The 14,073-nt window shown below is 36.6% G+C and overlaps 1 protein-coding gene across 6 annotated transcripts in view; it reads right to left on the bottom strand.

The window, feature by feature from the left end:
* Positions 1–14,073, bottom strand: part of KCNIP4 (potassium voltage-gated channel interacting protein 4) — a 389,223-nt gene that overhangs the window by 16,793 nt on the left and 358,357 nt on the right. For all 6 annotated transcript variants that reach the window (XR_009486283.1, XR_009486281.1, XR_009486280.1 and 3 more), the window contains one exon: positions 3,826–3,895. Coding sequence is in view for 2 of the 6 variants with exons in the window: in XM_059845081.1 (XP_059701064.1) it covers positions 3,826–3,895 (70 nt within the window). In the remaining 4 variants the exon portion in view is untranslated. The remainder of the gene's footprint in view (positions 1–3,825; positions 3,896–14,073) is intronic.

The raw sequence follows: 14,073 nt of genomic DNA, 5'->3' as shown, positions 1-14,073 counted from the left end.
TGCTGCTGTTGTTGGGTCTGATGCCCACCCACAGGTGAGAGGAAAGCCTCTCCTGAGAAGCAGATTCTTAAAGCTGGCTTGCTGCTGAATTCCCATGATCGTGGCATTAGGGCTTGGAAAAATTGGCTGTGACTCACTAAATGGTCAGTAAGACTCTGAAAGATGACCTTAAACAAATCATCCCTTCACTATTTGCATACTTACTAAACCTCCTCCCCAGTGCATATTGACTCATTTCAGAAATGCAAGACAGCATGAATATAAATCTGTCAAGACTGTAACTTTTGTAAATATCCATCCTTTTATTTCCACTGAATGCCTTCCAAAAGGCACAACTTGCTCCAGGAGTAATATATTGTGGGGAAAGCACTTACCCAGAGACAGCCCTCTGGATGTGAGGTAGAAGCTGCTGGGGTTAAGGGAAGTCAGCTGTCCTCAGTGGTTTTCTTTCCCTCAAAATCATGCAAATTAATGAAGGACGAGGGTTTATTTACTTTTAATATTCATTTTTCCCTTTCTACCTCATATGTTTACAATAATTTTTGGCTAATTAACATTAACCTCACAAATTATTAATAAAGGGCAAAGTGTTATGAAATCAGCATCCCCTTTGCAGAACAAACTTCCTCTCATGGAAAAACCTGATCAATGCTGAAATACCATTTTCTGATTTATTGGCATTTACCCACTTTACCTTTTATATCAATCCTGCAAAACTTTATTTTTCACAGCCCAAAATACTGTTTTGTATTAAACTGAGCAAAAGTCTGGTGACACTCAGCTGAAATGCCACCTTGACTCCAAGGAACCAGATATACCAAAACTGAAAGCTTTGTGCTTCACAGATTCACACCTGAAGAAAATTCTCTGGTCTTACTTCCATATGTTTCTTTTGTATGATGTGAGATAATCATAACAAGAAAAAACTGCGATCTTTAAAACCTGTCTGTTAACACATTTTCAGAGAATTAAATCCCCACCACCACTATTTGAGAGAGTCATTCATTCTTCCATGTGCCCAGTAACCACTGTAATTACTTAGGCACAGCTTGGCAGACACATTCACACTTCAGCTGAAAAATGTAAATTTGCTGACTACAGTTTATATTTAGCATTTTAATAGTCATATTTTCTATAATCTACTGAGACTTCTGTTGTGCAACAGAATATACTGTGTAAATCATCTTCAGGGAAAAAAATGTGTTTTAGAGGTATAATTACTGTAAAAGGAATTTTAAATACCTTCCTATTCTCTTGACACCTATTTCTTAAAAACATCTGAAATATTCCTGGTTATTTTCTGTATATGTACAGAAAACAGAAAGGGATTGTAATTTTGTTGCCCATGCATGATACAATATACTACCTTTTTTTGTATGATGGTATATGAAAAAAAAATCCTAGCTGAAAAATATTTTTTCTGGTAACCCCTCTGAAAAAAAAATAAATCAAAAACCTTTTTCAGAGTTACTTGCTCAAGCAATTCTGGTCTGAAATTTTGCCTTCAAAACCACAGCAGGATGAGGCATGCCAGTATTTTAATTAGAGCTACTTAGTCTAATTTCCCCTTCCCCTCTAAATCTTGAATATTATTCATTTTAGACAAAATCTTAACTTTTAAATGAAATACAATTTCTTTCCAAGGATCTGATATCATAACTAGTAGGTTAATTTGCTATTTTAACAGGTTGAGATAGGAACAGCTCTTAAATTAGAATTCCCTTGAAAAACACCATCAAAGCATTTTAAACATCAGAGGCAAAACCCAGTAATCATTACACATGGAAGAGTAGGACTTATCAAACTGCAAGCATGATCTAATTTGTTCAGAAGTGATAAAAGAGGGTAATAATTATTCAGTGTGTGGATTCTTATCCATGATCCAGTAGGGCTGAAAAAAATCCCAACTTTCATTTCAGGTGATCCACTGCAAAAATGCAGGGGGTATATTCATTCACCTGTATGGCAGTGAATCTAAAAAGAATTTCCTGGAGTGCCCTTTCTGGCATGGAAACCTTTTTACAAAGCTACTTTTGCCTTTTAAAACACATTGCTTTTGCTGCAATCCAGTGTCATTTTCTTTCCTTTGTTACTCTTGTGGCACCTTGCCTGATTTGTAATTCTCCTGTACCTGTCCTGTCCTGGACAGTCTTGGAAGTTGCTTGAGGAAGTGACTTGCTGGATAATATTGAAAAATTTCTTTGGTTGCCCTGAAGCTTAAAATCCTTTAGACATAATTTTGTTTGTTCAGATATGAATTATGTATTGAATATATGAATTGCCATAATGATACATCATGTTGTACCTGGTTTTTCATCACACAGACAACTGGAACACAGACCTACTTGTTTTAATTTGGGGAAAACTTTCAAGATTCTTCTTTCCTTTTTAATACTGGTATATACATAAAATCATTATTTTAAGAACAACTGAAATTTAAAGGCCTCAGCTGGACACATTATTTTGACAAGGCCTTAAAGATTTAAGAACTCAGTCTGGTTTCTTAACTAGACATCCCAGTGCAGTTTTCACCTCCTCCTCCAAAGGATGCCACTTCCCTAACGGCCAGAGGAGGATCAGCATTAACACCAGGAAAAGGGGAAGAAATAAGACATTTTGTATATATCCATTTTAAGTACATGAATAATTTTTCTTCTCTGCAACAACTAGATCTGGACTAATAAAGATTAGTCTTTTAAGAGTACATTTACTCTCACAATATCTTTTGACTTCACTTTTAGAACAGGTGTGCTTTCTCTTTGCCCGTAAAAAATTCCGGGTGTAACAACAGGAAATATGATAGATTGTTTCTATTAAGTGTAGTAAAGGTGTACTAAATCACAGAGAATTGTGATTTAGTAAAGGGCAACTATAAAATATAATGTTTCAAACTGTAATTGTTAGCTTGGTCTAAAAGTTTACAAAGAGAAACAATCAGTAGGCAGGTCAACCCTTCTAGCCTTTTGTTCATTTCTATTGAGTGTGCCTACTTCCTAATGATTTCAGAGATGGCAAGCTGCACTGAATACTGCTCTTTACCTTCTAGGTCTTTATTCAAAATAAAACCCATGGGAAGATATTTTGTTCCTTCCAATTAATATAGGGTTTTAAATAAAAAATGAAAAGAAGGAGTTCTGAACAGTCCCAGAGAAATACACAAATCTCAAGAGCTCTGGGAGAAGCAAGAGGTGGGACTGAAGGGTTGTAGGAGAATATGAAGAGGGGTAACTGAATAGCAAATGCAATAGGAAGAAAAGAGAGGAAAAAAATTCAAATTGAAAGAAATCTGAGGTTCAAGGAAAAAAACAACAAACTGTTAAACATTTTTGTGTTACCTTCATTACACACAAGATAATGGAAATAAAAAATAACAAAACTCATGGAAATCAGTTAATTGAAATCAAGGTTATCATTTAAGAAAAGAAATCCCATAGATTTAAAGGGGGGGGGGGGGGTTCTGCTGTTGATTAGAGGGCATCTGCAGTGCCTCCTACAATTCCTTCTACTTTGGAAGGGTTTTTTTGAGTAAAAGAGAATGGGCAAGAATTTCTAGAAAGCTTAAGAAAAATAACCTACTCAGAGAAACTTGCTTTAATGGTACCCATCACAGGTAGTAACTACATAACAGAAGACTGACTTCATGTAGATACCATTGCATTTTATTCAGAAATACAGATTTACAAATGTGTCCAGCTATCAAGGAAGTACCCCTTGAGTTCAGACAGAGCTTGAGGGAACATTTTGTTAATTTGAACAAGAGGCTCTTGTCAGACTTAGGAACTAGCAGACATACTGCAGTACTAATTGTGTCTGCCAAGTACTTACCTCCCTGTGGAAAGAACTGAGAGTAAATCTCTTTGAAGGTTTCTTCATTGACAACACCACTGGGGCATTCCTGGAAAAAAGGAAATGACAAGAAATGAAGACCATCCAATCTGGTCCACTCAGCACATGTGTTCAGGAGACCATCCACAGCATGTGTGTGACTGACACATTAAAATGTGTGACTTTGCACTTTCATCCAATTATTAATGCACGTTATCACACTGAAGTATCTTCCTAAAGAATTCCCATGAGACAAAAACTCCTTCTATGCCATGGATCTCAATTTCATTTGAGATCTAAGTGACACACGTGGGCAGCAGCCACGGTGCTGCTGTGAGTGGAGCTGTTGTTGGAGCTGTTGTGTCACCTGTGGGCTGTGAGCAGTCACTCCCTCAGCTGCAATCAGCATTTGCATGGATGGAAATCAAGCAGGAATGTAAACACGTTGGTATAACTGATAGAACGTGCAGTCACATTCTACTGGAAGAGTTCTATTCCATGAATTCAAAAGACCCTGCCACTGAAGGTCTTGTTCAAGCCTTGCAGATCCTTTTGCCTCTTTACACCTTTCTCATAAATTGAAATATGTAACACAGAATATGTAGGAAGTTTCTGAATAGAGTGACTATAAAGAAAATAAAAGGAAGTGAAGGAGAAGAATAAAGAGGGCTAAATCAATGATTTATGCAAGGAGGTGGGTAAAGCAGAAGGAATACTGTAATTGTTTACTGTGACAAGCATAAATATCCAAGACCAGTGAGCTGATTTCTAGTCCTGATTTTGCCAGACTGAGCAGAAGACTTGGGCAATGTACTTAATTCTTTTTAAGCCTTAACTCCTTCTTTAATGCAAAAAGGGGGTAAAAAGCCAGGTATGCTCTTTAAAAGAAAAGGACTTTTAGAAACAAAGGAAAAAAATTAAGTTTTAAGGTTCATACATTTATTTTTGACCATTAGCATGCTATGTGGACTGAGGACTCAAACATATGGGCTCCTAGTCCTAAACTCAGGAAAATTAATAGCTGGAAATGGAGATCAAGAGTAGTGTAACATCTTTTACCAGTGTAATAACAACTTTTCCTGTGAGAAAAAATATTACAATTAGATCAAATAAAAACCACTGAGATATTCATAATTCTGTAACCTTCTGTTAAGAAACAAATAGCGTAATCTCTAACTGAGAGAAAAATGCATGGTCTGAGAAATGCATGTCAGGTCTAGGATTATCATGCTTTTATGTCAATTATCCTTAGCTAAATCAGCTTTTCATCATAACTAAGCACATGCAAACATACAGCAAGAAAGAATTGTGTTTAATCAAAAAAACAGAAACAAACATCAGTGTCAGAGATACACATACAGAATTATTTGTCCCTGCTGATGCAGGCACTGATGTCCCTGATGCAGGCAGAGCTAGAGCTCAGGTTTAAATAAGATTAAATAAGTACTGACTGCTGAGCCACACTGCCTTTGGAACCAAAGCCTTTGGGGAATGGGAGGGAGAGTGAAATGAACCTCCACCCTTCATCAGGTAAGGCAATCCATAATCGAGGAGGCATCTCCCTGTCTGTCATGTCTTTGGGTATGAGGGCACTCTAACACCTCTCTCTCTTAGCAGCTATCCAAAAAGACTGTAGTCAGCTAGGCCACTGTCTTTATGGTTTCTAGCAGGTTTACAAGTAACAAGCAATAGGACAAGAGGAAATGGCCTCAAGATCCCCCGGGGGAAGTTCAGATTGGATATAAGGGAAAATTTCTTCACTGAAAGGGTTATCAAGCATTGGAACAGGCTGCACAGGGAAGTGCTTGAGTCACCATCCCTGAAGATATTTAAAAGCACGTAGGTGTGGCACTTGGGGACATGGTTGAGTTGTGGGTTGGGCAGTGCTGGGTTAATGGTTGGACTCGATGACCTCAGACATCTTTTCAACTTTGATGATTCTATGATGTTATGTTTCTAGTATGCTGTTTGTCTTTGGGAAGCCTTCTGGAGCTGTATAAGAGCATGTAAAGGAGCAGTATTTTTACTTGGATTCAAAGCACAATAAAGAAAACATCAGCGAATTCTTCAGATACTCATAGAAATAATATTATAGCTATTCAATGTAGAAAATGTAACAAAAGTATTTTACAACCTCCTCTTCCAAGCATATAATGGTACATGATCTATGTCATTCCCACACCTGCAGGAGGAAGAATAAACAGCCTTTACCCTGAGATGGGTGTGAGCATGAAAAAACAATGCAGCATTTTGAAATTTAGAAAAAGAAGCAGTGGCTTCTTTCTTCTCTACAGGTAAATTTTTTCAGACAAGAAAAAAAAGAGCTGGGCCCATTTTAAAGGAATTAAAGAGAAAACCTGTATTTTTGAATTTTTACAGGTCAGATGTTGCCTTTTTCTTTTTCCTCAGAAGATTAAAAACTAATGGATAAAAATAAATAATGGATAAAAAGCACATTTAAGGTCATTTAACTCTATGGCTTATAAAAATGTAAAACATTTTTTTCCTTTTTCTTTGGCAGACAAAGACATTTAAACGATTCTAATTTTGCAAAGAATGCACTCCCCTTTTTTAAAGGAAATGCCAACAACTCCAACACTGTGAGTCCTTAGTCTGAAGCTCTGAAGACTGATAGTCCCATTTTCTGAGTGCATTTAAATTTTATGATGTTAGAGGAGAATTAAGAATACTTTGAAAAAATCGTTAAAATTTATTATTTTTTAGTTCAATATAAGCTGACAGCCTTTGTTATTAGAGAAATGCATGATCTACATACCTCTTTTAAAGGCAGTCCTTCTTTTCTGCTGCTTAATAAGCTCTGGTTTCACCACACTGTTTGAAAGAATCATTGCTTGAAAAGGCAACCTACTTTCAGGTTCAGAGAATTCTATACTTCAGAGAATTACATTTCAGCAGAGCCCAGGAATGACATTTTGAGTTTCTCTAGCTTGTCCCTCTGTAGTTTCCTCTCTACTTTGCCACAGCATTGCCAGAAACATTTTACCTTTTCCATCCTTGAAGGTCTGGAGAAATGGTGTCTTAAGGGACATTCATTAAAAATCTGAGATGCTGGCCAATTACATTTACCAGAAATATCAGCTCAAACTTTTCTTTCTTTAACACACATCTTTCCTCTGAGACTCTACATGACAGGGAACACTTCTGATCTTGAATAATTTCATTCTAAAAATATATGTGGCCAACATGATTTACCTCCATGACTGTTCTTTTCTTGACTCACAAATCTGGCTTTATTGTGTTTATCAGGAGATTTGTGCAGTTCAGGGAAAGAGATTAAATATTGTAATTGTTAAGTATGCCCCAAGGTTTTATGTCAAGCTATTGCTGACTTCTTCCACAGTACAAACTATAATTAAAAAAAATCTATCTAACCTTTGGTTAAACTCTTATAAAAGAGAGGGAAATAATTAAACAGTTGCAAATAAAAATGTGAGGCTTATTCAAAAAATTTCCTAGATTCTTTCCTTCCTTGATCTGAATATAATTTATTTTGTTACAGCAAATTTCTGTTTGACAATCTTTTAAAATTGCACTTATGTATTAGATTTTCCTTCTGAAGAATAAAAAGAAGGGAATGTTCAACTTCAACTGAATCCGGTTCTCTCTCTTTTAAAGAGAAAATAATATAAACTGACAAACAGACAGAGAATAATAAATATGATTCTGCCTTTTGATGATCTCTCTTGCTTGCAGTTTTGCTGCTGGGAAATTACACCTCCAGCACATAGTCTTATGAACCACTCCAAACCCTGTAAATTATATAGCCTCATGCTGTATAAGACAACTCTCCTTCAGTATTTCTTAAAATACTGCAGTAGGTGATTCTTCTTTACTACCTAATCAAGATCCTTTTCTTGTAGAAAAGAGAATGAAGGAGAAACAAACTCAAAGCTCTTTTGTCTGCATAACAATTTGGAATGATGGATAAACCTGGAGTTTGGCAACTTTGAATATCTTTCAGTTATAGAATTTTGCATAACAAATTTCCCATCCCATGCTGCATCTGGTGTTTCAGTTTTCATACTGCTTCATTTTAGATACATGTTCATGTCAATTGATTTAAATATTTTCTCCTTTTGCATGTACCTATATGCTCTATGTGCATATGCCTTCTAGGAATATGCCTTCTGCCTCCTTCTCATTCATGCTGTTGAATCTGATCAGATACCTCCCCCTAAAAAATGAAATTACTTCATTGATTTGATTTAATGAGTTTCTATAATCCAATACATTCACTCATGAGTATTGTAGCCATGTTACTTGGGAATACTTTTAGGATTAAAGATGTATTTACTAAATACCAACAGGGCTAAACTGAAATTTTGATCCAACTTAGAGCTGCATGCCAAGAATAAATAAATTTGTAATCTATTGTAAATTAAAAACCAAATAAATTTGTAATTTTGTAACTAATTTTCTGGTAATAAATATAAATAAACTTGCCCATGCTATATTCATCAGGAATAGATTTCATAGCCTATTTATTTGAAGTGAGAGCAAGTGTGATAAATTTTCTGTCTTGAAAGTACTCTTAGAATACAGGGTTCACTTTTGGTACTGGATTATTTCATAAAAAACACAGAACACATATCAGAAATTATCTTTGTGAAAAGGGACTGTGTGGCATTTCTGGAGTGTTGATCACACTACTGGCCAACATAGAAGAAACACCAAGAGCAGGGTAAAAATCCTGCAGCAGCTAATAAAAGTGAACTTACTCCAGCAGGACTTCAAAGTAGGTGATGTAAACAAAATGAGGTGTCTGGGGGAGAGAAGGTTTTGAAGTTGTTAAAAAGAAAACAAGTGTAGTATAAAAAATATCTCAAAAGATATCTTAAAAGAGATGCCATGCACTAGCCTGTGAAGCAGTCTCAGAAACCTAACTCAGAGAAAAACCTCTCTCTTGAAATATTTGCAGTGTGGCTGAACAAAGCACTAGAAATTAAGACTGGAAAAAATCTGGGACTAGTCAGACAGTTCAAAAGACTTTTTCTCATTAATATAGATTTTAAGAAATCACAGAAAACCATATTTACATTCCTGTTCTTTTTTCTTTTCTATTTCTTTAAATACTTCTAGAAGAAAAAATAAGAGAAGATTATGTGGGGAGAAGAGAGCTGCTGTTTTCCTGCCCTAGATGTCCCCAAGAGAGCAACAAATTCACAGAGGTGGAAATACAAGCTAAGTATTGTCCATTAGGTTTGGGTAAAATTTAAAGGTGAACTAAAAGGAAAACCCCCGTGCCTCTGTATTCTATTGTAGACAGTAATATCTCTGATCAGCTTCTTTGAACTGGTGCCTTCTGGACCACTGCATTGTCAGTATTTGGGCTCCTGCATTTAAAAACCTCTCTTTGAAACTACCTGAAATACAGAAACACTTAGTTTCCTTTGTATAGATTTATCATTCAGCATGTCAGCACATCAAATGGGAGCTTTGAGGATGTTTTTAGGAAACCAGTACACATATGAGATAATTGCAGTGACTACAGAAGAGATACCTGCCTTGGCTCTTTTGAGCAGGCAGTTACATTGTTCACCCAGCTCTGTGTTCTCCTTGAGCTTTGCTGTTTGCCTGCTGTAAAAGCCAGTTTGTCAAAGCACTGGGAGGATGATCGGCAGGACAGTGCCTCAAACTACTCACAAAGGATGACAATTTGTTTTATTCTATCTTTACACCTTTCATTTTGGGGTCTGCCCAGGCCTATGCTATAATGGAACAAGTCCAGACCTTCCCTGCCTTTCTCCTGACAGGCTGCTGAAGGAGCTGCTGCTCATTACTAAGAAACATGCAGAGACAAGAAGAGCAGAGACTGCCATGGAAGGGATGGGTAAAGGACAACGTTGAGCACATGTGCATTGGGTGCCCAGTCAAGAGTACTGGCTCAAAGCCTTTCCTACTTCATAGGAGAGTGGAATCCCAGTATATTAACATGTGTAAGATACATGAAGATACTCAGAGGGGAGAAATTGTAAAAGCTCAAAATAAAAGGTGGTATGAAGGTTTTAAAGTTTTATTTATTACACTACTGGAAATTAGTTCTTATGGAAAATTTAAGGCCAGAATAATTATGTTTTTCATCTGTGAATATTGTCACTAATATGTATAAAAATATATGTTATAGATATGAATATATTTATAATTATCTATTTCTAGCTGGATGGATTTTCACTCATTCTCTCTAATGAATAACCTATGTTATTGAAAATCATCTCAATTATATTGAAACTCAATTATATTGAAAATCACTGGTGCTTCTAATTTTAATTTTCACTTCTATATTTTGCATTATCAGGAAAAGGAGAAGTAACAAATTAACCTCCTGTCTTCTGAAATGGAATTAGTTCTTGGTTTTTCTTTTATTTTAAATTTGATTTCTCATGCTAGTTTTCTCAGAAGTGGGCTATAAAAAATCACTTTCACAACACCTCTTCTTTATTGAAAAAAATATTTGGTTTGCATTTTTAGAAATACTTCCATGCCATCATATAGAAAGATGTTGTAACAAAAATAGTGATGAATGATGAAATATGTGTAACCAAAATTATATCTTGGATCAGATTTATTTACTTCAGGAGGGCCCAAATATCTCCCTAAGGCAGTTTGCTATTTTCATTTATTGCAGAATCAATCCTTATAGATCAGAATACAAAAGAACATACTCTAGTCTTGCATCCTTGAATATAGTTGTGAGCCCAGAGAGCTAATAGCGATGGTGGTAAAGAAATATTTTCTCCAGTCTTTACAGAAGCTGTATGGGATGAAAGAGATACAGAGTATTGGTTAGGGAAATGGTTAGGAATATTTAGGGACAGTTACCTCAGAAGTCTTTTGTCCCTACTCTTAAATGGCCCTATGAATTTGCCTATTTGGTTACCAGTGTAAAGGTTAAGCTATTTTATAAGACTCAAAAGAAAGGAGACCCAAACAGAGAGCACTAATTACTGGGTCTAATGGGACAACTTTCCTTTTGATCTTTCCTCTTTAACTTAAAGTACAATAGGATTATTTCAGCTGAAGACTCACAGAGGGAACACCTCAGGTTGTTGCATGTTCATTTCTGTCACAGGAGCTGTATATTCATAGCTCAGTGGCAACAGTCTACATTTCTAGGAATGTTGTGGCAGTTTTGATTTGACACATCTCCATTGACATCCATTGGTGAAATACATGTAAAAACTCTTTTCCAGCTTTGTCTCATCAGGTAAAACACAGAACTTGCTTCTACTTAGCCACCTGGAGAAGAGATACAATAATGTTTCCCTGTGGCACAGCAAAGATGTACCACATTTAAGCCTCCCACTGGAGGATACTCTAATGAGCAAAAGCTTCTTTCCACCCCCTACTTGCTATGGCAGTTTCAGAGGAAAACAAGCAGAAATAAAGGAGCTGGCTCACATCCAGCATGTGTGGCTTCACACAGTAAATAACAATCAACACTTTGGCTGCTTCCACAACTCAGCAGGCGAAGTGCCAGCAAATGCTTTTAATCAGAGCCATTCTTTGTTTAGCAATGCCCACTAACTAGTGAAATTTTTAGATTCTTATTATTAGCACTGGCAGTAAAACAACAGTAAACAACACAGCTGAAGATTTGAACTTAAAAGCTCACCCGAAAGCCTGAAACACCAAACTTCATGGATGACTCTCAGGCATCTGAGTGGTGCTTAGAGTTTCTGACCTTACTTGTCACTGCAGGATGGCATTTTACAACTGACTTTACAAATAAGGAGGAAATATAATTAAACTAAGTGCAGCAGAACCCATACTTCAGCAGGGCAGCTGGTTGTAAACAATTTGGCAAACACAAGGTGTTCACCCTTTTGGGAAAAGGTGTATTTAGGTGAGCACTGCTTCAGTGACTTGCCTTTCACACATTCCCGAGTGAGTTCTTTTAATCAAGTCCTTTCAAATCAGCTGAAATCCTAGGTGAGAGGAGAAGGAATCACTCCATATTAGCAAGTGCTGGTCCCTTGGGTGTATTTCATTAGACCCACTCAAGTGATTCTTTTGAGCAGAATGGAGAACATTACCAGTCCCTAAAAGCAATATTTTAAGGTAGGTCAATTCCATTCTTTAAAACCATGAAGGCATTTATTTTGTTTTTCCTCCATGAGGGTGCTTTTGTTTATCCTAGAAGCTGCTTGTATCCTTGAAGAGTGGAAAAGTCACTGAGGAAGAAACTGTACTAACAACCTCCTGCTAAATGTTAGTGGACTTGCACCACAGCCATATCAGAAAATGGAAAAGCCTGGATATAGCTCAAGGCATTTATGAAGAAGAAACAGCATGTCAGGGTGAAAAAAATATTCTATATCCTGTCTTAAATTCTTGTCAGTCAACTGGACCTTGATACTGACATTAAACCAAATTTTCATTTTAGTAATGAAGTAACACTCAGTTTGGCATTCCTGAGACACATGACTGAATGAAAGATAGGTTGAAAGTGTGTCCTAAGTCAGGCTGTTCCAGTATTTTTCAGAGCAGTTGTTCTTTGTTTCTTTCAAAGATGTGCAATGGTAAAATCAGACAGGTCAATATTTGGTTAGGGCTAAATACAATGAAAATACCAAGGAATTTCAGCGCCTACAGCTTGCAGAAATGGCAAAGAACATAAAATTCAATGGGGACTGGTGTAGACACTGAAAATCAAACACTGTGCTCATTATTTATATTTTATATGGTAATACATTTACCCTTTAACAAAGGTTTTTGCTTTCTCCACTACTAACAACACTTTGTCTCAGGAGAGGGGCCCCAGCAGTGCAAACAGAAGAACAAATGTGCTTACCTGCATAAATATTTATAAAACTGAGCCTGACATTAGCATAAGTTGAAGCTGATTCACCAAGTACAGTGGGGAAAATCAGACACAATTGAGGCAATGATGTGAATTGAGGCTGCTGTGGGTGAGAGAGGGAGATGTGGTCTGTGGGACGAAATGCCTCTTCCCTGTCCACACAGTGAGGGCAATATGCCTCATCCTAGAGGAACTCTGGCACTCAGTGTCTGAGACAGGGTCCCCTCCCCAAGTACCAAAACCTCCCTGTCATTTCTGTGCTCACCCAGTCCACCAGCACAGCACACTGACACTTTTATGCTGCTGCCCAAAGGTCTCCCAGAGTGCAGGTCCTTGACAAGGGGAAGACACTTGACCACAAGAGCTCTATTGCTCATGGTGATCATGGAAGGACCAGAGTGGGCTTTGTGGCCACACATCTAAATCCTTTTGAGAAGAAGGGGTAACAGTTCCATAAGATGAGGGAGGATGTACCATTACTGCTTATAAAGGAGATATTATTCCTATAATTCAAAGACATGAGAAAAGCATCAGAATGGAATTTGAGGTTTAGCAAGCCATACAAACTGATAATTCTTTTAGCACAGCAAAATATCTAAATAAGCTATATGAATTTCCTTTAGACTGTTCTGGAGCTTTCCTTTTCCTCATATGTAGATACTCAATACATTGCTTTTGGCAGCATATCTAAAATTTATAGCATAAATCAAATCATTGGAACTGAATACTCAAATAAACCTGTACAAATGGTGATTGATATTTGCTGGCATATTTTCATGAAAACATGAACAGCACAGAGAAATAAAAAAGGAGAAGACATTTCTCAGTTTAAACAGGTAACAAGAATAAAAATAGTTAACTAGAGAATCAGATACATCTAAAAAAGTCATCTGTCAATCAGTTTAGGCCTAAAAAACAGATTTTGTTTCTCATAGTTGTATCATTCCTTATGGAGATACATTGAGGCTGAAATTGCTGGACATAAAAACTTCTTGCACAGTCTGCTAAGTTCATGGCACATTAAATTTGTCTTTGTTCCATAACCACTGATTTTGAGAACAAAAGTGATTTTGAGAACAAAATAAGAAATTAAGACTGTTATAAATGATGCTCCATTAGGGGTGGTACAATCTTTTTCAGTGAAGTAGACTGTTGACTTGGTAGCCTGTGCATCTAAATACAGTGCTTAATGCTGACATTTTAAATCATCAGAACAATCCTAATCATGTTGTTGTTCTGGTATTTGTTACAGTTTGTAGGTAGTATTTCAGATACAAATATTGCTATATTCAGTCACTGAGAGTTTACTTTGAAAAGTTGTTCTTGGAACCCCTTTTTTGTGAGGCTACTGTGAAGCTGATCACAGTGTCAGAGATGCATAAATGGAGTGAGTAAATAATTGTTAGACATACATAAAGTGCACTTAA

This window comes from Haemorhous mexicanus, chromosome 4 (assembly GCF_027477595.1).
Source record: "Haemorhous mexicanus isolate bHaeMex1 chromosome 4, bHaeMex1.pri, whole genome shotgun sequence".
Lineage (NCBI taxonomy): Eukaryota > Metazoa > Chordata > Aves > Passeriformes > Fringillidae > Haemorhous > Haemorhous mexicanus.
Note: the sequence above shows the minus strand (reverse complement) of the source record. Positions and strands in the feature narration are given on the sequence as shown.